Below are 25,302 nucleotides of genomic sequence, written 5' to 3'. Positions count from 1 at the left end.
TTATAATTGACTCCAACATCTTCCCCACCACTGATGTCAGACTAACTGGTCTATAATTTCCTGTTTTCTCTCTCCCTCCTTTCTTAAAAAGTGGGATAACATTAGCTACCCTCCAATCCACAGGAACTGATCCTGAATCTATAGAACATTGGAAAATGATCACCAATGCATCCATGATTTCTAGAGCCACCTCCTTAAGTACCCTGGGATGCAGACCGTCAGGCCCTGGGGATTTATCAGCCTTCAGTCCCATTAGTCTACCCAACACCATTTCCTGCCTAATGTGAATTTCCTTCAGTTCCTCCGTCACCCTAGGATCTCTGGCCAATAGAACATCTGGGAGATTGTTTGTATCTTCCTTAGTGAAGACAGATCCAAAGTACCGGTTCAATTCATCTGCCATTTCCTTGTTCCCCGTAATAAATTCGCCTGCTTCTGTCTTCAAGGGACCCACGTTTGCCTTAACTATTTTTTTCCACTTCTCATACCTAAAGAAGCTTTTACTATCCTCCTTTATATTATTGGCCAGCTTACCTTCGTACCTCATCTTTTCTCCCCGTATTGCCTTTTTAGTTATCTTCTGTTGCTCTTTAAAAGAGTCGCAATCCTCTGGCTTCCTGCTCTTCTTACTATGTTATACTTCTTCTAAAGAGATTTAAATCAGAGTATAATGTCTGGATGCATTGTGGAATACTCATTAGTATAGGTCGGTGGGCACAAAGAGGAGGAGTCTGACACTGAATTAAGATCAAGTGTATTGATATCCTCTTCTTTATATTGTCAGAAGAGTTTCCACGTGTTATTACAGTCATGATTATACAGCATTGAAACAGACCTTCAGACCAACCTGACCATGCAGTCCAAAGTGCCAACCCTGATCTGGTCTTCTTCGATTGAATTGATTGATTGAATTGATTGAAAGATACAACATGGAAATAGGCCCTTTGATGCATCAAGTCCACACTGACAATCAATCACCCATTCACACGACTTCTGTTCTCCCAATTCCTCATCCATTTGCCTGTGTTTGGCCCATATCCCTCCAAACCGTTCCTATCCATGTACCTGTCCTCTCTTCCTTGTTCCGTCTGTAGTTTCAAGCCACTTTTTCATCAAATTACGAATCATCAGTTTGAATAACTTTTACGTGACGATGTCTAATTCTACTCTGTGAAGCATGCTGGGTCTCTGTACTAAGCTAGAGATGCAATATCAGTGCAAGTTAAGTCAGTGTAAGATTTAACAGCGGGCAATGATGAATTGTGAAGATACTGTTGATTAATTATTTAGCTGTTATCCTTTCTCTAGATGATAGACATTGGTTTGATTTTCCATGAAGGCTCGTATTTCCGTGACGTTTGGAACATTCTGGATTTCATCGTAGTGAGTGGAGCACTGGTTGCTTTTGCTTTCACGTAAGTGACTGAGGGTAATTGGAAATCTTTGCATTGCTGTTTCAGCTTAAGCAAGAGAGGCATTGGGCCTGCTTGTTTGGGGGTGCTTGCAAAACAAGTGTCCTCTCCAGACAATTGGACTAAGGAGAAAACTATGGGTTAGATATGTAGCAAAGCTCTCTCTACACTGCTCCATTAAATGTCCCTCTGGCAGGTACTGTATAAGTTAGATCTGCAGTGAAGCTCTCTACACACTGCCCCATTAAATACCCCCAGGGTAAGTACAGTATAAGTTAGATATGTAGTGAAGCACAATAATCATCCCTTGGGTAGTTAGATAAGTTAGATACAGTATGTGGCCAAGCTTTCTCCACACTGCCCCATTAAACACACCGAAGGTAGGTTTTTTTGACAGAAAGCAAGAATTGGCCATGTGAGGAGCAGCAGATGTTGACCAACCATGGGGAAGGATATGAATACATGTCAGCTGGGTGTGGCGCAAATTGTAGAGCAAGGACAAAGTGAGTGTGCAAGATATACAAATTGGAGCGACTAGGCTTGTATACACTGGAATTTAGAAGGATGAGAGGAGATCTTATCGAAACGTATAAGATTGTTAAGGGGTTGGACATGTTAGAGGCAGGAAACATGTTCCCAATGTTGGAGGAGTCCAGAACAAGGGGCCACCGTTTAAGAATAAGGGGTAGGCAATTTAGAACTGAAGTGAGGAAAACCTTTTTCAGTCAGAGAGTTGTGAATCTGTGGAATTCTCTGCCTCAGAAGGCAGTGGAGGCCAATTCTCTGAATGCATTCAAGAGAGAGCTAGATAGAGCTCTTAAGGATAGCGGAGTCAGGGGGTATGGGGAGAAAGCAGGGACGGGGTACTGATTGAGAATGATCAGCCATGATTACATTGAATGGCGGTGCTGAAGGGCCGAATGGCCTGCTCCTGCACCTATTGTCTATTGTCTAATTGAATGATAACGGGGGTATGTCAGAAAGGGACTGTGCCTACAAGCAGACCTCCAACGGAGTGTTGGCCTTCATGACAAGAGAATTTGAGTTTGAGGGGGAAGGTTTCTTGTTTTAATTACAGTAAAACTCCAATAATCTAATATCCTCAGGATTATGGTGCCGCTAATCTGACGGACTTTATAGACTCTTGGAGTCTTCCTTTAAATACCCCAACCCGCATTCAAGTTGACATTTTTTAGACGTTACACCATAGTTTCATAAAGTTTTCATTGAACCAGATGAGTTTAAAGAGAATGTGGGAAACGTATGGTGAGTTTAAAGGGTGCGTATGTATGGTGTAAACTCACCAATGTATGGTGAGTTTAAAGATCATGTGTGAGATTGAAAGGAGCCCAGGAGAAAGGCACTTAGTATGTTTAAACAGAGTGTGGGAACAGTCCCCACCGAGTTTAAATGGAGTGTAGTTATGGAGTTATGTTGAGCTTAGAGTCATCTAGCCAAACATCATTGAAACAGGCCCTTTGACCCACAACATCAATACTGTCCCTGCCTCCAACATTCCCTCTGGCAGCTCATTCCAGATACCAATTGCTCTTTGTGTAAAATACTTACCCCTCAGATCCCATTTAAACCTCCTCCCTCTTACTTTAACTCTGCATTTTTAGACACCCCTGCCATGGAACACTGACACTGGCTATCGACCATATTTATCCTCTCATCATTTTAGAAACCTCTAACTTCTCAGCTACCTTTGCTTCAGGGAAAAGTGTCTCAGCCTTAATCTCAAGTCCTCCATTCCAGGCAACATCCTTGTGAATATTTTCCACACCGTCTCTAGCTTAATTGCATCATTTATAGGGTGTATCGAGAGCAGGGGAATGGGCCCTGGTGAGTTTGTAATGAGTGTGGGAAACATCACCCAGTACTGAAGATTTATAAACAACCGGAGAACAGAATACTGGAGTTTTACTGTAGATACGATGGTAGTGAGACCAGATTTGTCTTATCTCCCGCTTTGAAGGAGGATGTACTAAACTAAATTAAACTAAAAAAACAAAGATTTATAGATTTTTATAGTCTCTGTGCACTGTTCTGATATTTCTACGTGCTGATATCTCTCTGTTTATGTTTACCTTGATTGACATTAATCTTGCATTCTTCTATTCTCTCCTTTCTCCTATGAATTTTCTTTCTTCCAAAGGAATCTCATTGGGTAATTATAATTGATCTCTTTCTGTGTCTTGTGGAGGATGCCTCAGAGCCTAAAGCTCATCAAATGACGGGTTAGGATGCAGAAGGTGCTTGTTTGAATATTCCTGTGTTGGCAGATCTGATAAGAGTTCGGGGATAATTGTTGGTGGGATGAGATGAAATGCAACCTCCATGTTTGGTTCACTTTGATTAATCGAAAGATACAGTACAGAAACAGGCCCTTCAGCCCACTGAATCCACACTAACCATCACACGCCCGATCGCCCGTTCACACTAGCTCTATGTTACTCCACTTTCGAATCCACTCCCTACACAGAAAGGACAATTTACTGAAGCCTATTTGCCTACAAACGCACACGTCTTTGGGATGTGAGAGGGAACTAGAGCACCCAGAGGAAACCTACATGGTCACAGGGAGAACGTGCAAACTCCACGCAGACAGCACCCGAGGTCAGGATCGAACCCAGGTCTCTGCCGCTGTGGGGCAGCAACAGTTGTGCCATTGTACCAACCTCTGAGAATGTGGTCGACCATGGAGAGTCACAGCATAGAAGCAGGCCCTTTGGCCCAGTGAGTCTATGCCAATCATCAACCAATTACTCTTATCCTACACTAATCCCATTTATTCTGCCCATATTCTCATCAACACCCCCTACTGTGTAGCAAACACTCAGGAACATTTACAGTGGCCAATTAACCTACCAACTTCCACTGTCTTTGGGATGTAGGAGGAATCTAATGCACCCGGATGCTACCCTCATCGTCACAGAATGTACAAACTCCACACGCAGAGCACCCCAGGTCAGGATTGAATCTTGTCCTCTGGAGCTGTGAGGCAGCAGCTTTGCTAAATGCATCTCTCTGTTGTCTTAAGGAACTAGTTGGAGATTTGCTGAGGCACAGGAGGGTTTTGACCCATCGACCCCTGGATTATGGGCTCAGCCCTCTACAGCTCCGCCACTCTGCTGTTCAGGTCTTGCAGGGCAAGGCCAGCATTCAATGAACTCATTGTGGGACATTTTAGGTGAATGTCAAAAGGCAACTCATGCCACAAATAGACCAGACCACACAAGAGCTGCCAGTTCACAGTGAACCCCGAATACCACACCTTTCTGTGTTTAATGTCCGCATTGTAGGTCTCTGCTTAATGCTTGCAAGTTATATCTCTTTGCTTCAATAATGTGCATATTTTATGTTGCACTTTGTAATGTCTGTGTTCAGGAATTCTCTCAGAGTTTAACATCAGTATGTCAATTTCACCCGCAGGGGATCCAGTGGGAAGGACATCAACACCATCAAGTCCCTGCGTGTTCTTCGCGTTTTACGGCCATTAAAGACAATCAAGCGACTCCCAAAACTGAAGGTATGGTATTTGAATGCTGGTTTCAGTTTTAGGAATCTAAGGAGCAGTGCTCCACCTGTTACTGACTCAAAGTAACGGGGCTCATTCATTGTTGCTGTCAACGTTCCCCAGTCATCCTTCTTAATTCGGCAAGTTTCTGTTCATCGTCACACCTCCCTCTCAATCCAATGAATGGATCTCAAAATTCTCACACCCTCTGCATCCCCAGCTGTCGTTTTCTCAAAACTGTGAAAATTCCATCTCCTCTCCTGCCATAACCTATAACCGATTAATCAGTGATAAATAAGAAAAGATACCTTCAAAGCAGCTAAAGTCTGTACCTCTGGTCGTCCATTATGTACTGACCTTGCATTCACATGATCGTTGCCCAGAGGTGGAGATTTTCTATTAAGTGTGATCGAGGATACAAAGTTCCACTGATATCTGAGCCACTCTTAGATACTTCTAATTAGTAAGCTAGGAACGATTCTTTAGGAATGGCTATTCCTGCTGTAAATCCCTTATTTACCATTTGAACACTGGTTCCAAGGAAGAACAAATCTTTTGTTCTGTTGGTAGGGACGGGTACAATGACAACATTTAAAAGATTTAGATAGGTATATAGGAAAGGTTTAGAGGGATATGGGCCAAAAGCAGGCAAATGGAATTGGCATAGATAGTCATCATGGTTGTGGTAGGTGGGCAGAAGAACCTGTTTCCGTGTGATTCTTTGATTACGTGACTGTTTCTTGTAGTTGGAGTAGCTGAAAGTGGCTAATGTTTGTTCCGTTATCCTTTTCTGCATTCTGACATCCATTCCATATGAGAAAAAACACCATGAACAGGTTGGACACCTCTAACAGACTCTAATCAGTACTCATGACTCTAATGAGTACTCATGACTCTAATGAGTGCCCTTGTAACTTTATTGGTGCCTGATAGGTGGTGACTCTTTGCGTATTTTGTGTATTGTAAATAAAAACAAAGGATTTCACTATATCTAGCTACATGTGACAATAAACCACCATGCATTCATTCTAAAATAGTATCAAGGCTAATCAATTTCCACCTCTCACATCTCTCAACTCGTTTAATGTCACTAAATGTCCAAACGTCAATTAATCTCATCTGAGGAGGCTAGTGAATTATCATTCATTATACTGGGAGAGAGAACTCCTAAGATTCATCACAAAATGCCACATCAGTCTGAAGAACGGTCTCGACCCGAAACGTCACCCATTCCTTCTCTCCAGAGATGCTGCCTGACCCGCAGAGTTACTCCAGCATTTTGTGATACCTTCGATTTGTACCAGCATCTGCAGTTATTTTCCTACACTCCTAAGATTCATGAGCTACTGGGAATTTTTTCTTTATCTAAATGGCTGACCCTTTATTCTGAAACAAAGCCCATGATTCTAAAACGTATAGCAAAAGGAAACAAGAAGACAGCCTTTGCCCTGTTAACCCATCAAGAATTTTGGACATTTCATTGACACAATTTCTTGTTCCTCTGAATTGCGGTGATTTCATAGCCATGTATTACTTATTAATTAGAGGAGAATTCCCTTCATCCCAGAAATCAATTCATTGAACCACAGTTGCACTGAAATGGAGGCAAATATATCCAAATTGAACAGGGAATTTCCATGCTCATTGCTTCTATCAAAGTGGAGAGTGTTATATTTCCACAGTCACCTAAAACCTTTTGCATCCTCCTCTTGACTCCTTGTCCATCTATCTTTGGATCACAACAAACTTTAATTTATTACACTAATTGTCTTCCATTCTCTGTTATTAACTGAGGTTATGAAGGCAAAGGCCAATGTATATTCAAATAATTTGTCAAACACTATTTCCCTTTCATAAAACCAACTTGCCCACAACGACCAACATGCCCCATCTACAACTACCAGTCCCACCTGCCTGCATTTGGCCCATATCCCTTAATGTCAGAAGGGTAGCAGTTGTGACAAGGGTGGTGAATCTGTGGAATTCATTGCCACAGACGGGTGCAGTCCAAGTAATTGGATATTTATGAATCAGAGATTGACAGATTCTTGATTAGTATGGGTGTCGAAGGTTATTGGGAAAAGGCAGGAGAATGGGGTTGAGAGGGAAAGATAGGTCAGCCATGATTGAATGGCGGAGTAGACTTGATGGGCCAAATGGCCTAATTCTGCTCCTATGACTATGCGGACTCTGCAACAATCATCATGATTCTCTTAATGCGATAGTGACCTCCCATTTAAGGTCCCTTGAGATCATGGATCCAAGGAACTTAAATGACTCCACAGATGTGACTATGGCGTTGATAGTGAGTGCGGGGAGGGGAGGGGGAGCTCTCCTAAAGTCTACAATCAATTCCACTATCTTAAGAGCATTGAGCTCCAGGTTGTTGCGATGGGACCAGGATGCCATAGAGTTGTGGGTATGTGGAACGAACAGCCATAGAATAGACACAAAACGTTGGAGTAACTCAGCCGGGCAGGCAGCATCCCTGGAGAGAAGGAATGGGTGACGTTTCGGGTCAAAATCCTTCTTCAGACTGGTTAGGGATAAGGGAAACAAGAGATATAGACAGTGATGTGGAGAGATAAAGAACAATGAATTACAGATATGCAAAAAAGTAACAATGATAAAGGAAACAGACCATTGTAAGCTGTTTATAGATACAAAAAGCTGGAGTAACAGCAGAACAGGCAGCATCTCTGGAGAGAAGGAATGGGTGACGTTTTGGGTCGAGAACCTTCTTAATGAGAAGCTAGTGTGACTTGGGTGGGGAGGAATAGAGAGAGAGGGAATGCCGGGGCTACCTGAAATGAGAGAAATCAATATTCATACCACTGGGCTGTAAGCTGCCCAAGTGAAATATGAGATGCTGTTCCTCCAATTTGCGTTTAGCCTCACTCTGACAATGGAGGAGACCGAGGACAGAAAGGTCTGTGTAGGAATGGGAAGGAGAATTAAAGTGTCCAGCAACCGGGAGATCAGGTTGGTTCACGCGGGCTGAGCGAAGGTGTTCCGCGAAATGATCACCCAGTCTGCGTTTGCTCTCACCGATGTATAAGAGTCCACATCTTGCACAACGGATACAGTAGATGCGGTGGGAGGAGCTGCAAGTGAACCTCTGCCTCACCTGAAGGGACTGTTGGGGTCCCTGGACAGAGTCGAGGGAGGAGTTATAGTGACAGGTATTGCATCGTCTGTGGTTGCAGGGGAAGGTACCTGGGGAGGGGGTGGTTTGGGTGGGAAGGGATGAGTTAACAGCCACAGGGAGTGATTAAAGTGGGTACAATTACAACATTTAAAAGACATTCAGACAAGTGCATGAATGGGAAAAGCTTAGAGGGATATCAGTCAAAGGAGCATATGTGACTAGCTCAGATAAACATTTATCTGGTTGGCATGGATCATTTGGGCCAAAGAGCTTGTCTCTGTGCTGTATAACTCAATTACCAATACAATCAGGGATCCATGTGCCATTTTAACCATGTTATACAGTTGTGCTGCTACCTTCAAGGTACTTGGACCTAAACGCTAGTTCCTCCATTCCTCAATACTCCCGAGGTGTCGAGGAGCAAGCTTAAGGTGAAGAGCTTCACCTTAACCTTCACCTAGAGGTATAGACAAGAGGTATAGACAAGAATTCCTTCACCCAGACGTCGTTTGGGATTTGGAGCACAGTTCCTGAAGGCAGATACTTTCACAATGTTTAACAAGCATCGAGATGAGCACTTGAATCGCCAAGGCATAGAAGGCTGTTGACCAAGTGCTGGTAAATGGGATTAGTCGACATAGGTGTTAGAGGATCATCACGAACATGGTGAGTTAAAGGACATGTTTCCGTGTTCTGCGACTCTTTGACTCCATGAACACGAGGCACTGGAAGTGAACCAGGGTTTATAACCTGAGAGGTTCTGCATTTTAACCAGTGACTGAGCTCTCCAAATTCATGTCGCAGGGCCTGATTCCTCTTTTTACCAGTGACATTGGTAGTAAAGATACTGTACTATCTCTTTACTCCATCCTTTTTCCTTAGAGCTATTACCCCTCTTTTCCCTTTTGCACTTTTGTCCGGGTGGCGCCAGCAATGGCTGCCTCGCCAACAGTCTGTCTATCCTTTCCTTCTTTGTGTTTTAGTAGTATGTGTTAAATGTATGTTTTCAGAGCTCTTTAGCTTGTTTTATGTGGCGGTTGGGGGAAACTTTTTCTAATCTCTTACCTCAACGGAGATGCGATCAACACAAACCTGATCCAATGCTGAGGTTTGGTTATGGAGTGACTCAAGTTGTGGGAGCTGATGAAACTAGCCGTTGATTGTCAGTAAACAATAGGCAAAAATTTAAATGGTGGGCAGCATTCATAATGGAAATAATGAAACAGGCAAAGATAGGGAGAGCAGCGGAAAATAATGTTTGCCAGGAAAATCAGAATCAAGAATGAGTGGGAGTAAAGAAATAATTAATGACAAGAAACAAAGTTGGCCGTAGTGTATAGGCCTCTTAACCATGGTTCTTGTCTGGAACAAGGTTTATCTGGAAACGGGAAGATATAAAAATGGTTATTGAATCACTGTAGAAGACTACTTTCAATGTAAACAGGGCAAAAAAGCAAACAGGGTGAATCGCCATAGTAATACTTGATGGAGTACCTTCAAGATAGTTTTTAAAATAATGTGAAGTGAACAAAGAGTTCTGCCTGCCTTAGATCTTGTATTATGATTTAGGACTGGCTTGACTGCTTAAACCAGAGAAGGAATTTGTACTAACTTTGAGTGGTAAGGTCAAAACAAAGAACTTGTTTTAATAAATTGCATAAGTATAAAGCACCAAGATAGACTTGAAACTTAAAAGTATGACCAAAGATAAGCAATGATAAACATTCAAAGAAATAATTAATAATTCTGAACAATATAAAATTCCCTTGAGAAACAACAGAAAAGGACACGGTTTAAAACATGATTTGTTAATAAATGTTGGTGTGCCGTGGCCATTTGAGGATTGTTGCATGAAAATAACAAAAGAGTTAAGAGGCAGGAACTGCGAGTAGTTTGGAAGTCAATGTTTGTTTTCGTGGCAAGGGATTGAAGTCTGAGGAATTGAAGTATGCCTTGATGCATTTGCAAGATCTTTGATCTGGGGACTATGCCCTGGCTGGGTCTGATTACATCAACAAGGATGTACATGGCTTGTAATCAATGCAACAGAGATTGAGCTGATTGATTCTGGGACAGAGAGGATTATATTTGGAGGGGAGATTGGGCAGAACAACCCTGAAATCCATGGACTTTAAGAGAAAGCAAGATGACCCCTTTGAAGCCTTTGAGCCTGGATCCATGGTTTACAGTCAGATTATGAATTTGGACATTTAGGATGTAGATAAAGGGAAGTTGCTCCACTATGAATTTGCACACATAGTGGATATTGAATATGTTCATCAATTCAAGAGGTACTGCAACAGGAAAGTAGGCTTAAGGCTAAAGTAGAGCTGTCACCTGACTGGGAAGTAGTGCAACTTCAGGGGATCTATGTCGGTTCCATTTCTCATTCCTTCTCTTGCCACTCCTCGCTCGGTTTGTCCTGAACAATATTCACCTCAATCCGCATCACAGTCTTTGCGGTTTTGGTGTCTCCAGTCTGGGCGGTGACTGATGACGGTGTAGATGATGATGCAGCCAGTGGGTTGGGACTCTCTACTGATGGCGTGGGTTACTATCCTGTGGCGTTCTGGTTTCAGGCAGTGTTCGACTGTGTGGTGACATCACTGAAGAACGTGTTTAACATTCTGATAGTCTACAAACTCTTCATGTTCATCTTCGCAGTGATCGCCGTGCAGCTCTTCAAGGGCAAGTTTTTCTACTGCACAGATAGCAGCAAGATGACCAAACAGGAATGCAGGTAATGATACACACCCAGAGAACAAGGAGTGCAAGCACAGCTCACCCTGACGCTACACACACTCCGCACTGCCCACACCAGCTCACACTGACACTACACTCCGCACTGCCCACACCAGCTCACACTGACACTACACTCCGCACTGCCCACACCAGCTCACACTGACACCACACTCCGCACTGCTCACACCAGCTCACACTGACACCATACTCCGCACTGCCCACACCAGCTCACCCTGACGCTACACACACTCCGCACTGCTCACACCAGCTCACCTGACAGTACACACACTCCGCAATGCCCACACCTGCTCACACTGACGCTACACACACTCCGCACTGCCCACACCAGCTCACACTGACACCACACTCCGCACTGCCCACACCAGCTCACCCTGCACTGCCCACACCAGCTCACCCTGACGTCACACTCCGCACTGCCCACACCAGCTCACACTGACACCACACTCCGCACTGCCCACACCAGCTCACACTGACACCACACTCCGCACTGCCCACACCAGCTCACACTGACACCACACTCCGCACTGCCCACACCAGCTCACACTGACAGTACACACACTGCACTGCTCACACCAGCTCACACTGACAGTACACACACTCCACACTGCCCACACCAGCTCACACTGACACCACACACACCCCATAATAATCACACCAGCTCACCCTGACGCTACACACACTGCACTGCTCACACCAGCTCACCCTGACGCTACACACACTGTACTGCTCACACCAGCTCACCCTAACAGTACACACACTGTACTGCTCACACCAGCTCACACTGACACCACACACACCCCATAATGATCACACCAGCTCACACTGACACCACACACACTCCGCACTGCCCACACCAGCTCACCCTGACGCTACACACACTCCATAGTGATCACACCAGCTCACCCTGACACTACACACACTCCGCACTGCCCACACCAGCTCACTGACACCACACTCACTCCATAGTGACCTCACCAGCTCACACTGAGGTTACACACACTGCGCACTGTCCACATTGCTCACACTGCCTATACACACACTGTAGAGGTCCTGCTGACACTACACACAGTGTGCAGTGTCCACAATAGATCATACTGACACTGCACACGATCACCAATGACCACAACAGGTGACACCGACTGCACACACTCCGCATTGTCCACAAAATTCTGCACAAAATTCTTCATTGGGTTTAACCTTTTTCCATGAGAATCGAATGTTTCAATGTGACTTCCTATTTTGGAACTGCAAATATATTTTAAAATTCCTGCTTGCAGTCAGACATTTTTTTGTGAGTGTGACTTTCTACGTTTGGGTTTGTATGACTCTCCATCTTTCCTCTAAAACAAGGTATATCATTACTTAACTCTTCACACTGTAACTCTAAAGATCACCGGCTTTCAAATTGCAGGCTGCATACTGGATCATCGCAAGGGCTTTGACATTTACAATAAATGTTCACAACAGAAAAAGGGTCCAAGACCTTTACCGGCAGATTTGCTCACTGTAAACAATAGACGGTACAAAACAAGTGGTGAGAATGGCTCAGAGTCTGCCAAACATCTATTCCTGGACAAATGTTAGAATGAATGGTTAAAGCGACAATAACAGAACATTGTAAAGCCATCACCTCATGGAACATAGGCAGCGTGGTCTCGTGAAAGAGTAATCATGTTCAACAAAATATTCAAGTTCTTTGAGGAATTGGGCGGCACAGTGGGGCAGCGGTAGTGTTGCTGCCTTACAGCGCCAGAGACCCGGGTTCAAACCTGACTATGGTGCTGATTCTGCAGAGTTTGTATGTTCTCCCCGTGACCGCATGGGTCTTCTCCCTAAGTAGCAATAGCAGATGACTACAAATATTTCAGGAACCAGCAGCAAAAGATTTACCAGCTCGAAAGAACAGAGAAAATTGATTTTGAAAGAAATCTTCATGGTAATATCAAAACGAACAGTAAAGGATTCTGCAGATAAATAGAAAGGAAGCAAGTGTCTGACTGTTTTTGTATCAGCATTTACTGTGGAGGACGTTGGAAATATCCTGATGGTGACAGATGGGGTAGTTTTAAACAGCATAAAATATTATGAGCAACAGGTGTTAGAAAAAATCACAGAATGAAGATGGACAAAGCTCCAGGGATCAGTAGCCTGCACCCAAAGTTTCAAAGGAATAGCTACAGAAATAGTTGAGCCTCTGGTTGAATTCCAAGTTGGTACTAGTGGATTGCAAAACAGCTAGTCTTGTGTATTCTTTGGAGTTTAGAAGAATGAGGGTTAATTTTATTGAATGTTGAATTCAAGTAATGGAAGTATCTGCAAAGGAACCCTCCTGAAGAAGGGTTCTGAATTTACTTATGAACTTCCATAAACCACAGGACTGTCCAATCCAATTCTACCCCATTGTGGAGATTGGACTTTGTCTATAGACCCTTATGCACAATAATGATAACAACTATATTCTGTGCTCTATAGCTTCCCCTTTCCTCTATCTATTGTACCTGAGTTTGAACGTGATTGTATTTATGTATAGCATTATCTGATCTGATTAGATGGTATAATTTAGAGATACGATGTGGAAACAGGCCCTTTGGCCCATCGAGTTCATGCCGACCAACGATCACCCATATACCAGTTCAATCTTACACCCTAGGAACAATTGACAGAAGCCAATTAACAATTGACAGAAGCCGATAAACCTGCTCATCTTTGGAATGTGGGAGGAAACCGGAGCGCCCGGAGAAAACCCACGTGATCACGGGGAGAACATACAAACTCCCTACAGATAGCACCCGTAGTTAGGATTGAACTCGGGTCTCTGGCGCTGTAAGGCAGCAACTCTGTCACTGTGCCACTGTGCCACCCCTAAGCATGCAACACAAAGCCTTTCACCATACTTCAGTATTCGTGAGGATAATAAACCAAAACCTAGCTTTGTTTAATTAATCCCTGCCTCTCCCAGTGCAGAGTAATCATGTGGTCCTCTTTTCCCAATAACTCTTAACACTAATGTTATGCTCAAATGTCTATAATTAACTGACTTCTTGTTGCCTTTCTTGAATAACAGTACGACATTTGGTGTCTTCCAGTCATCTGCTATTTCACCTGTGGCCAGCAAAGATATCAAAAATCTCTTTCTTGGCCCCAGCTATCTCCTTTACATTAGACAAAACCTAGGCCATACATCCAATTTAATCCTACTAATTTATATAACACCTTCACCTTTTCATCATGTTCCAGAATTTCAACCTCCCCCTCACTGATTTCTCCAGAGATAACACTCTTGGCCATGCTATCTGAGTTAAATTCCATCAGTAACCACTCTGCCCAACTCTCCAGCTGATCTACCTCCCTCAATACTGTTAGACAATATTCCTTGCTATCTATGGCTTTGATTTTAGTTTCATTTTCAAAATGTAATAATCAAACAACAAATGTCTGTGCACCAATTTCTTTGGTACACCACTTGTTACAGACCTCCACTCAGAAAAGTAAAGCATCCCCACTAGCCACAGCCTCCTGTCACCAAGCTAATTTTGGATCCAGTTAGCCAACACACCTCAGATACCTTGTGCCATAACCTTTTGGTTCAACCTGCCAGAAGCCTCACTGAAGTCCTGAAGTCTACGTAAACCATGATGACCACACTGTCTTCATCAATTTTTTAATTTACCTTAATTTCAGTACCTTAATTACAAGACCATTCTCATCCGTTTCCATAACTTCCTTGAATCTTAGTTGTGGTCACCATCCCCAAAATGCTCACCCACTTGCCTGGCTATATTCCCTTAGGTTAGGTCAATCTCAAAGACTATCTGTGTACCGATTCTGGGCACTTAAAAAAAATCCCAGCCCCTCTCAATCTTTCACACGCAGGCGATTCCTGTACTGTAAAACATAGAACGGTACAGCACAGGAACCTACAATGGCCCTTGAACCTACAATGTATATGCCAAATATGATACCAAGCCAAACTAATCTTCTCGGCCTCCACCTGTACCATTTACTGGGGACATTGAAATCCTCATTTTACCACTCTTACATCTCCATGAGCTGTCTGCAGGGCGGTTCCTCTTTATAAACAATAGACAATAGACAATAGGTGCAGGAGGAGGCCATTCAGCCCTTCGAGCCAGCACCGCCATTCAATGCGATCATGGCTGATCACTCTCAATCAGTACCCCGTTCCTGCCTTCTCCCCATACCCCCTCACTCCGCTATCCTTAAGAGCTCTATCCAGCTCTCTCTTGAAAGCATCCAACGAACTGGCCTCCACTGCCTTCTGAGGCAGAGAATTCCACACCTTCACCACTCTCTGACTGAAAAAGTTCTTCCTCATCTCCGTTCTAAATGGCCTACCCCTTATTCTTAAACTGTGCCCCCTTTCTTCTACTGTCACCTGCAATATACCTCCAGCAATGTGTTGGCCTCGTTTGAAGACCTTCTACAATCTGTAGTATTGTGTGCAGTTCTGGTCGCCTCATTACAGGAAAGATATGGAGGCTTTGGACACCATGCAGAGGGGTTTTACCAGGATGCTGCCTGGATTACATGGTTTCAGATATGGGGAGAGGTTGGATTGTGGAACTCTATCCCTGTTCTGACGGGGGGGAAGGGTGGGGGGGGGAGGGGAAAGGTAGTGGGGGCGCGAGTACAAAACTGTGCTGGAAATGGAAGGACACCACAGGTGAGGGCTTCATTCACAACTGCTGAGGGAAGCTATGTTTCCTGAAGAAAGAGGACATCTCAGATGTCCTAGAGTGGAAAGCCTCATCCCTGGTATTTACACCCCCCTTCCCCCTCACTGTGCTTCCTCCGTTCCTCACAGTTCTGCTCTCATGCCCCCCCCCCTCCCCCACTGATAGAACAGGGATAGAGTTCCATTGATTTATATCTTTGATCACAACAGCTTCCTCATCCAATGCATAATTACCCCACTTTTCTGCCAGCTTCAACCCGATTCCTTCAGTGGTCACATCATCTCCTCGCCACCACTTTCTGCTTTAGGCAAAGAACTCTCTTTGGTTTGCTCATTGCTCCCCACTCACCCATCACTGCCCCCAGGCTCTTCCACCTGTGCAACACCTGTCCCTACACCTCCTCCCTCACCTCTCTTCATGATCCTAAAAGCCCCTCCAGATATAACAGAGGTCTATGTGCACTTCCTCCAACCTTGTTTACTGCATTTGATGATCTTGATGTGGCCTCCCGTACACAGGGAAGACCAAGCGTAGACCAGGCAACCACTTTACCGAAGTGCTCTGTTTGCCAGAGCCAGCTAGAGCTTCCGGTTGCTCGCCACTTCAATTCCTCTTTCCATTCCCATCCAGACCTGTCTGTCCTTGGCCTCATCCACAGCCTGAGTGAGCCTACATGCTAACTTGAAGAATAGCACCTTATATTCCACTTGGGTAGCCAACTACCAGAATAAACATAGAATTCTCGAATTTCAGGTAGCCCCCCCAGGTCTTCTCACACACCCCTGTCTTTTCACTCCACACCCGCCACCCAGTCCCTTTCCCTTTCATATATCATATATCATATATCTACAGCCGGAAACAGGCCTTTTCGGCCCTCCAAGTCCGTGCCGCCCACCTGTTCAAGAGTCAAGAGTGTTATATGGTCATATGTCCCTAACAGAACAATGAAATCTGTACTTGCAGCAGCACAGCTGCCGTGTAAACATGTGTAGGAAGGAACTGCAGATGCTGGTTGAAACCGAAGATGGACACAAAATGCTGGAGTAACTCAGCGGGGCAGGCTGCATCTCTGGAGAGAAGGAATGGGCAACTTTGCGGGCCGAGATCCTTCTTCAGACTGAAGAAAGTTCTCGACCCGAAACGTCACCCATTCCTTGTCTCCAGAGATGCTGCCTGTCCCGCTGAGTTTCTCCAGCATTTTGTGTCTATGCTGTGTAAACATAGTACCAGAGTACTATGCAATATAATAAATGGAGAAAAAGGAGCTGGAGAGGAAAGGTGCATAGGGATACAGGCCTAATGGAAGCACATGAGACTGGCACAAGTAGGCAACACATTGGCTTGTTTCTGTGCTGTACGATTCTCATGGAAACTGGAGCCCTGTTGTCCAAAGCTGATGCACATTGAAGCATTGATTGCATGATTTCATGGGCATTGTGATTATGCTTGTGCACACATTTTGTGTGCGGTTGTAAGTGTTTCTGATTCTCTATGCGTGCAAATGGTCAGAGCTTAATTGGAATTCTTTTACAGAGGCCAGTTTGTGCTGTACGAGACAGAGAAAAAAATCGTTGATCGTGAATGGAAACGCTACGACTTCCATTATGATAATGTTGTCTGGGCTCTGCTGACACTGTTCACTGTCTCCACTGGAGAGGGCTGGCCGCAGTGAGTATTTCTATCAGGAGCAACCTTTGCTTACAGTTATTGAACATTCTTACTCCTTAGGTCACTTTAGAAGCTGGCCTTGAGTATTGACTATAAAGGGCAATCTTCTGATGAGCTCCAAATATTGAAAGGAGTTGGCCAGGTAGACAGGAATTATTTGCTCGACTAGATAAGTGTAGACGAGAGGAGCGTAAACTTAAAATTTGGGGCTGTGTCCTTCAGATACGGCGTCAGGAAGGACTTCTTCACTCAAAGTTGGTGGAAATCTGGAACATTACACTGTGTCAGCGTCATGCAGCACTGAAACAGACAATCAGCCCACTATGCCCACACCGACCAGCGAGCTCCCATCCGTGTTATTCCATTGCCAGCACTTGGCCCACAGCCTTCTCTGCCTGGGTGATTCCAGGTCTCATCCAAACTCTGCATTCACCACTCTCTCTGGCAATGTGTCCCACTCTCTGGGTGAAAAGGTTCTCCCTCAAATCCCCTCTAATCTCTTACCCCTTACCTTAAATCTATGTCCTCCAGTTTTATTCTCCTCTGATAATGGGAAAACTTTCCCCCAGTGTCCCCTATCTACAGCTCTCATTGTTTTATATACCTCAGTCACGTCCCTTCTAAACCTCCTCAGCCCCAGGGAAAACAGATCCTGCCTGTCCAGTCTCTCATTGACAATCACAAAGACAATCCCCTGCCTCCTATTCTCAAGCCAATTGTTATATCCATTTACCAATTTACCCTGGATGCTTTTGGATCAGTCTCCCTTGTGGGACATTGGTGAAGGCCCTACTGAAGTCCAGGTAAACCACATCTACTGCACTGCCCTCATGAATACACTTCATTACCTCTTCAAAAAATGATATTGATCAGATAGATCTATGCTTGACTAAGCCACTCTGTCTTTCTCTGAATAATCCCTGCCTTTCCAAATGATTGTCAATCCTGACTCCTGATTATACATCTCAGAGTGTTTCAGTCTGATTTCAGGAAATTTAAAGGTGAGGTAGAGCAATGGATCTGAGATACGGGGCACAGAAAGGGTGGTGGGTATATAGAACGCGCTGCCAGAGGACAGAGTTGCAGCAGGTACTATAACAACATTTAAGACATTAGGACAGGTAGTTGGGTAGGAAAGATTTAGAGCAATAAAGGGCCAAACACGGGCAAATGGGTCAAGCTTAAACGGGACATCTTGGTCAGCATGGAGGAGTTGGGTTGAAGGGCCTGTTTTGTTTAGTCAAGTCAAGTCAAGTCAATTTATTTGTATAGCACATTTAAAAACAACCCACGTTGACCAAAGTGCTGCACATCTGACTAGGAAAAAAGTTTAGTTTAGAGATACAGCACGGAAACAGGCCCTTCGGCCCATCAAGTCAACCCTGCCGACCAGCGATCCCCGCACATTAACACAGGCCTACACACACTAGGGACAATTTACACTTATACCAAGTGTACAAACCCAAGCCAATTTACCTACATACCTGTACGTCTTTAGAGTGTGGGAGGAAACCGAAGATCTCGGAGAAAATCCACGCAGTCACAGGGAAAACGTACAAACTCCGTACAGACAGCATTCGTAGTCGGGATCGAATCCGGGTCTCTGGCACTGCAAGCGCTGTAAGGCAGCAAATCTACCGCTGCTCCACCGTGCCGCCCTATCTCCGAGCTATGTAACCACGACACTGATCAAATTGAATGTTGAATGGAATGCAACCCTTGGTACTTACACTAATTCCTGTGTTGCTATGTCCTTATCTTACTGGAGGACATGTGATGGGATGACCAAGTCAGTTTACAGGTATCTCCTCAAGTATGATTTCCATTCACAGAGGGATCAGGATCAAACTTTGCATAATTATTCCCCCCCCCCCCCCCCACCCCAAGAGAAGAGGAACAAAGATCATCAGTAAGTGTGTGGACATCACCCTGAGCGTGACACCAGTCACAATGCTGATAGTTTAGTTTAGTTAGTTTAGTTTAGAGATCCAGCGCAGTAACAAGCCCTTCACCCCACCGAGTCCATGCCGATCAGCGGTCCCTGCACACATTAACACTATCCTACACACACTGGGGACAATTTACATATACACCAAGCCAATTAACCTACATACCTGTACGTCATTGGAGTGTGGGAGGAAACCGAAGATCTCAGAGAACCCACGCAGTCATGGGGAGAACGTACAAACTCCGTACAGACAGCACCCATGGTCGGGATCGAACCTGGGTTTCTGGCACTGCAAGCGCTGTAAGGCAGCAACTCTACCACTGCGCCACCGTGCGGCCCGTGACACATTCACCCAGGACTCGAGATAAAAGAACGAGGGAAACCCTGCTGATATTCGAACTTCGTCACGTCCGTTCCATGGGCAGCATTCAGCATCTGCCCTGCCATTGGAAATGGAGGCCTTGTCTCTGAGGCTGTGTGTACGGCATTCTGTGTGAACAGGTGCTGTTAACACGTTGTACTCTGTGTCCTCTCAGGGTGCTGCAGCATTCCGTGGATGTGACGGAGGCTGATCAAGGGCCCATCCCAGGGAACAGGATGGAAATGGCCATCTTCTACGTTGTCTACTTTGTCGTGTTCCCCTTCTTTTTCGTCAATATCTTTGTGGCCTTGATAATCATCACCTTCCAGGAGCAGGGAGACAAGATGCTGGAGGAGAGCAGCCTGGAGAAAAACGAGGTGCTGTTTGTCTTGATTCTCCCTCTTACTACACATCTCCGTTTTCCATTCCCTCCATCCTTCACCCGCTCCTCGTACCACATCGTTCCTTCCATAATCCACGCTCCCTGGCATCCTATCTTTATAATTCATAGTCCTTCATGATTCATTCTCTTCATCCCAATTCACTCTCTCCATTGCCATTCAAACTTTTCTTCAGACCCTGACTCCAATGCTTAAAAGATATTTGTACAGGCACATAGATAGAATATGTGTCCAATGCAGTCAAATGGGACTAGCTCGGGAAGGCCAGCATAAATGTGGGGGAAGGAACTGCAGATGCTGGTTTACACCGAAGATAGATACAAAATGCTGGAGTAACTCAGCTGGACAGGCAGCCTCCATCTCTGGAGAGAAGGAATGGGTGACATTTCAGGTCAAGACATTGGCCAAGATAAACGGGTTTGGCCAAAGGGCCTCTTTACATGATCTATGACTCCATGAACATCTCAGCTCCAATTTCATCTTAACCACATTCTTTAATCAATGAAAATCAGAAGATTAAAAAGCATAGAACAGTATAGCACAGGAACAGGTGCTTTGACCTAACATGCCTATGCTGATTTAAATTGCAATTCTGCCTGCACATAGTTTATATATCCCTTAAATGCTTCTTAAATACTGCTCTCATTTTGGCATCGATCGCCACCAGGCACCAACCACTCAGTGTGGAAAAACGTGCCTCACAAGTTTCCTTTAAGCTTTTATCCTTTCATATACTGATGCTGGAAATCTGAATTAAAAACAGAAAATACAAGGAACATCAGGCCAGACAGAATCTGCAGAATCAGGAACCGAGCGAGGCAAAGTGTGCCTGACGTGTCACACTATCTATGTTTCTCTTTCAATATACTACCTGTCCTGCCAGGTGTTTCTAGAAGGCTCTGTTTCTATTACAGCTTCTCGACCTGAAACATCACACATTCCTTCTCTCCTGAGATGCTGCCTGACTTTAAGAGGTCATTTTCCCTTGGTCCAAGCCATTGCTTCCTGTGCAGATCAGAAAGGATTACTGAAACCGCACCTGCAATATTGTCTCCAGTTCAAGCTCTCCTGGCCCGGGACGTCTTGGAGATATTGTACTCAAATCTCACTAGAGTGAACTCCTGGATTGAGGGAGGTGGGGTTTGAACAGGATTAGCCTATACTCACTGGAATGAGAGATGCTCACAATGAGACACCTGGGACTGCAGATACTGGAATCTGGAATGAGAAACAAACCGCTGGAGGACCTCAGCAAGTCGAGCAGCATCTGTGGAGACAGAAGGGAGGTCCATGTATTCAATAGACAATAGACAATAGACAATAGGTGCAGGAGTAGGCCATTCGGCCCTTCGAGCCAGCACCGCCATTCAATGTGATCATGGCTGATCATTCACAATCAGTACCCCGTTCCTGCCGTCTCCACAAAATTGAGAGCGGGACTGACACTGTAGATGCCGATAGGATGTTCCTTTGGTTGCAGGAGTTAGAATTAGAGGATGTCATCTCACCGTTAAATGATCAGTTGCCGAGGGATACAATGAGGGGACACCTTTCACCCAGTCAGCTGTGAAGAGTTGGAGATTCTGCACCTCGGAAGCTGTGCATGTCAGTTATTGAGAACCAGAGGGGTATCTTTTTAACACAAAGGGTGGTGGGTGTATGGAACGGACTGCCGGAGGTGGTTGTTACTATCGCAACATATAGGAAACATTTAGACAGGCACATGGATCGGACAGGTTTAGAGGGATATGGGCCAAATGGTAGATGGGACAAGTGTAGATGGGGCATGTTGGCCGGTGTGGGCAAGTTGGGCTGAAGGGCCTTTGACTCTATGACTCTGTAACATGTTGGAGGAGGCTTCAGAGGCAAAAATGCATTTAGCTCATCGTTGTCTTTGAATGTTCTTGTGCTTTTCACAACCTAATTTCTTCGCACCAGGTTTTCAACTTCAGAATTCACACTTGCTTCACGGTTCACAATTCCCAGTCACTTTCCTTCATGCTGCATGTGATCTGCTACATTAAAAGGACAGGAAAATAAAACTTAAAGGGACAGGGAGGCAGCGTTACTAGCTGCACTGGCACCGTTTGTTGCTATCTCCCAGTACCCACTTCCTTCTTTCTGATTCATGTTTGCCTCCAACGGAACAACATTGACACTGTTCCCACAAGCGTCATGTTGCAACAGTGACCTGTAAACGTTTATTTTGCACTGAGGTCCAGGCTCCTTTACCGACACAAAGTGCTGGAGTAACTCAGAGGGTCAGGCAGCATCCCTGGAGAACACGGATAGGTGGTGTTTCAGGTCGGGACTCTTCTTCAGTCTGAAGTTACTCCAGCACTTTGTGTCTATTTTTGTAATCCAGCATCTGCAGTTCCTTGTGTCCCCAACCTCCTTTCTCCAGTTTCCCTACCTCGGAGAGTCTCACGTCACCAATCCCTGTTTAGACCAAGGCCGTCTTAACGCATGGGCCTGATGGGCACTTGCCCGGGGGCCCACGAGCATAGGGGCCCCATGCTGATCTGTGTATGTTAAGTGACTTGCAATAAATAAATACTACTTTTAAAATGTAGGTTCAATAAGTGCTTTTTTCGCAACATTTTCGGTCACTAAGTGCTTCTCACAGCGATCTGTAAGTGCTTTTCGCAACAATGTAGCACCCTAAGTCCATCGCTAAGTGCTTTTCGGTAAGTGCTTTTCGCCGGCACGACAGGGGGGGGGGGGCTGGTAGGGAAAGGGGGGTGGGGGAGAGTAACGGTAGGGGCCCCAGTACACTGCTTTGCCCGGGGGCCCATAATGCTGTAAAAACGGCCCTGGTTTAAACCGGTCCTTTCTCCTTCGGCCCGTTAGTAATGCCACCCGTTGCAGCTCGCACCCCTCCACCCCTCACTATACGCCACTCATAATGAATTCTGACGTCTCTCCATTTGATGATTGCAATCTTTGCCAGTAGTTACTCTAACTCCCGCCCTGCCCTCTCCCTCACCTCAACGCTCTAGCCTCTCCTCCATTCCCTCTGGTCCGGCACTCCACTCCACCTAACCCCTCAGCTTGCCTCCATCTCGCTCCTTATCTCCCAGCCTCCCGCACTGACCCTTCACACAGCATCACAACTTTATTGCTCTGTCTTGACGATCTCGAGCATTGCGACCTCTCTCAGCTGACTCATGAGCTCATAAGTTAAGGGAGCAGAATTAGGCCATTCGGCCCATCAAGTCCACTCCGCCATTCATTCATGGCTGATCTATCTTCCCCGCTCAACCCCACTCTCCTGCCTTCTCCCCATAATGCCTGACACCCGTACTAATCAAGAATCTGTCGATCTGCGCCTTAAAAATACCTTATGAGGGCCTCCGCAGCCGTCTGTGGCAATGAATTCCACAGATTCCCCACCCTCTGACTGAAGAGAAGGTAGTCTGCACCGGACACATTGTTACCTGGAGTATCTAATGGAGTACCGGAGCAGCAAACGGGTTGTGCAGTGTGAGGTGTGAAACTCGCTGAAGCGCTGGCCATTGTATTTCTAGTCCATAAATGATCCCTGTGTTTTCTCTCCAGAGGGCGTGTATCGATTTTGCCATCAGTGCCAAGCCCCTGACAAGATACATGCCGCAGAACCGGCAGACCTTCCAGTACAGGGTTTGGCACTTTGTGGTGTCGCCTTCGTTCGAGTACACCATCCTGACCATGATTGCGCTCAACACTGTGGTCCTCATGATGAAGGTAGGCCTGGCTAGAATCCACCATTTGGAAGCCTGGTGCACAGTCATGTCGGGGAAAGTTGAGTAATACTGCCCAGGGTGCATCTCACACTAACTCCCCTGGGATATCTCTCCTCCTGCAGTTCTTCTCCATTTTATCTATCCCCAAGTTTGATGAGACCACAGTTGACACCAATGCTTTCATCTGCCAAGGAACCAAGCTTTGAAATTTCACCACCCCTTTCCTAGATTTCATAAATCTCTTTGGCCTCTATGTCCCTTTCTTTCTGTAAAGGGTCCACTTAAATCCTGCCTCTTTACCAAAATCTTTGGTTGTCCTGCCCAATAACTCCAGATATGTCGGAATTTGTATGTTAGAAACCCAGTAACTTCATTGGGACCTTGAACTATCTTTAATCAGACTTTATCTTGCACTACATTTTGTATCCTTTACCTTTAAATGTGCACTGTGATCATGTCTAGTCTCTCCTTTGACCGGATAACGCACAAACAAAAGTGTTTGATTGTATCTCAGTGCATGTGACAATAATAAATTAAACTAAACTAACTTCCTCTAAACTTGAGAAACGCAATTCCAATATTAGTTTACAACACACACTGAGATCTGCAATCGGGAAATAGAGAGTAAATCCAATATTCTTCAAGACCACTTTACATCTGGGTGATGCTAAATTACACAGGGTTACTCCATGTGGCGCTGGATACAGTTAGGTTACCTCCTGTAAAACAGAGTACCATGGATTATCACAATTTTAACATTGATAAGATCTTGTATGGAGATAGAGGTCATGGCTAATGCTCCTAACAAATATTTTGTGGTTGCCTTCACAAAAGAGAAGGATAATGCCAATGATATAGTTAAGGTTTGTAAAATATTACATGGGGTATGAATTGAGGTTGGTTAATTTACCACGCCCACTTAAAATGTATTCCAGCCTGTTGAGGGAGGGGAGGGAAGGGAAGGACAAGTGACATCGAGACCCTTCCACAGACTGACTCAGTAGGCTGAGTTACTGCAGCACTTTGTGTTTCGGTGTGCCCCTCGTTCACCCTGCAGCTCCTTCCCCTCTCACCTGCTGGTGCTTCAAAGGTGCAGTATGTCAGCAACTCCGGGGAAGGAGGAGGGGGGAGGAGGAGGAGGAGGGGGCAGGGGGAGGAGGAGGGGGCAGGGGGAGGAGCGGCCAGGGAGAGGAGGGGGCAGGAGGAGGAGGGGGCAGGGGGAGGAGGGGGCAGGGGGAGGAGGAGGAGAAGGAGGGGGCAGGGGGAGGAGGGGCCAGGGGGAGGAGGGGGCAGGGGGAGGAGGGGGCAGGGGGAGGAGGGGGCAGGGGGAGGAGGAGGAGAAGGAGGGGGCAGGGGGAGGAGGGGCCAGGGGGAGGAGGGGGCAGGGGGAGGAGGGGGCAGGGGGAGGAGGAGGAGAAGGAGGGGGCAGGGGGAGGAGGGGCCAGGGGGAGGAGGGAGCAGGGGGAGGAGGGGGGGAACAGGAGAGGCGAGGGTGAGACTAAGCCTGGCACATGATAGTTGGGAGCAGGCAAGGGGAGGGAGAAATTAATTGGCTGATGGGTGGAGTAATTGCAAAGAGTCTGCTGAGAAGCAGTAAAATGGATTAGCAGTGATTGGAAGAACTGAGTAATACTGAGCCGCCTACTGTATTGTGACTCACAT

The 25,302-nt window shown here is 45.6% G+C and overlaps 1 protein-coding gene across 5 annotated transcripts in view; it reads left to right on the top strand.

Annotated features, from left to right (window-relative positions):
- The window catches only part of LOC144597837 (putative voltage-dependent R-type calcium channel subunit alpha-1E), a 411,899-nt gene that overhangs the window by 322,414 nt on the left and 64,183 nt on the right, over positions 1–25,302 (top strand). For all 5 annotated transcript variants that reach the window (XM_078407483.1, XM_078407485.1, XM_078407488.1 and 2 more), the window contains 6 exons: positions 1,309–1,415; positions 4,848–4,944; positions 10,660–10,820; positions 17,074–17,208; positions 19,693–19,894; positions 23,477–23,641. In XM_078407483.1, the coding sequence (XP_078263609.1) occupies positions 1,309–1,415; positions 4,848–4,944; positions 10,660–10,820; positions 17,074–17,208; positions 19,693–19,894; positions 23,477–23,641 (867 nt within the window). The remainder of the gene's footprint in view (positions 1–1,308; positions 1,416–4,847; positions 4,945–10,659; positions 10,821–17,073; positions 17,209–19,692; positions 19,895–23,476; positions 23,642–25,302) is intronic.

This window comes from Rhinoraja longicauda, chromosome 11, assembly GCF_053455715.1.
Source record: "Rhinoraja longicauda isolate Sanriku21f chromosome 11, sRhiLon1.1, whole genome shotgun sequence".
NCBI lineage: Eukaryota > Metazoa > Chordata > Chondrichthyes > Rajiformes > Arhynchobatidae > Rhinoraja > Rhinoraja longicauda.
The sequence above is the reverse complement of the archived record's forward strand: the minus strand, read 5'-3'. Positions and strand labels throughout refer to the sequence as shown.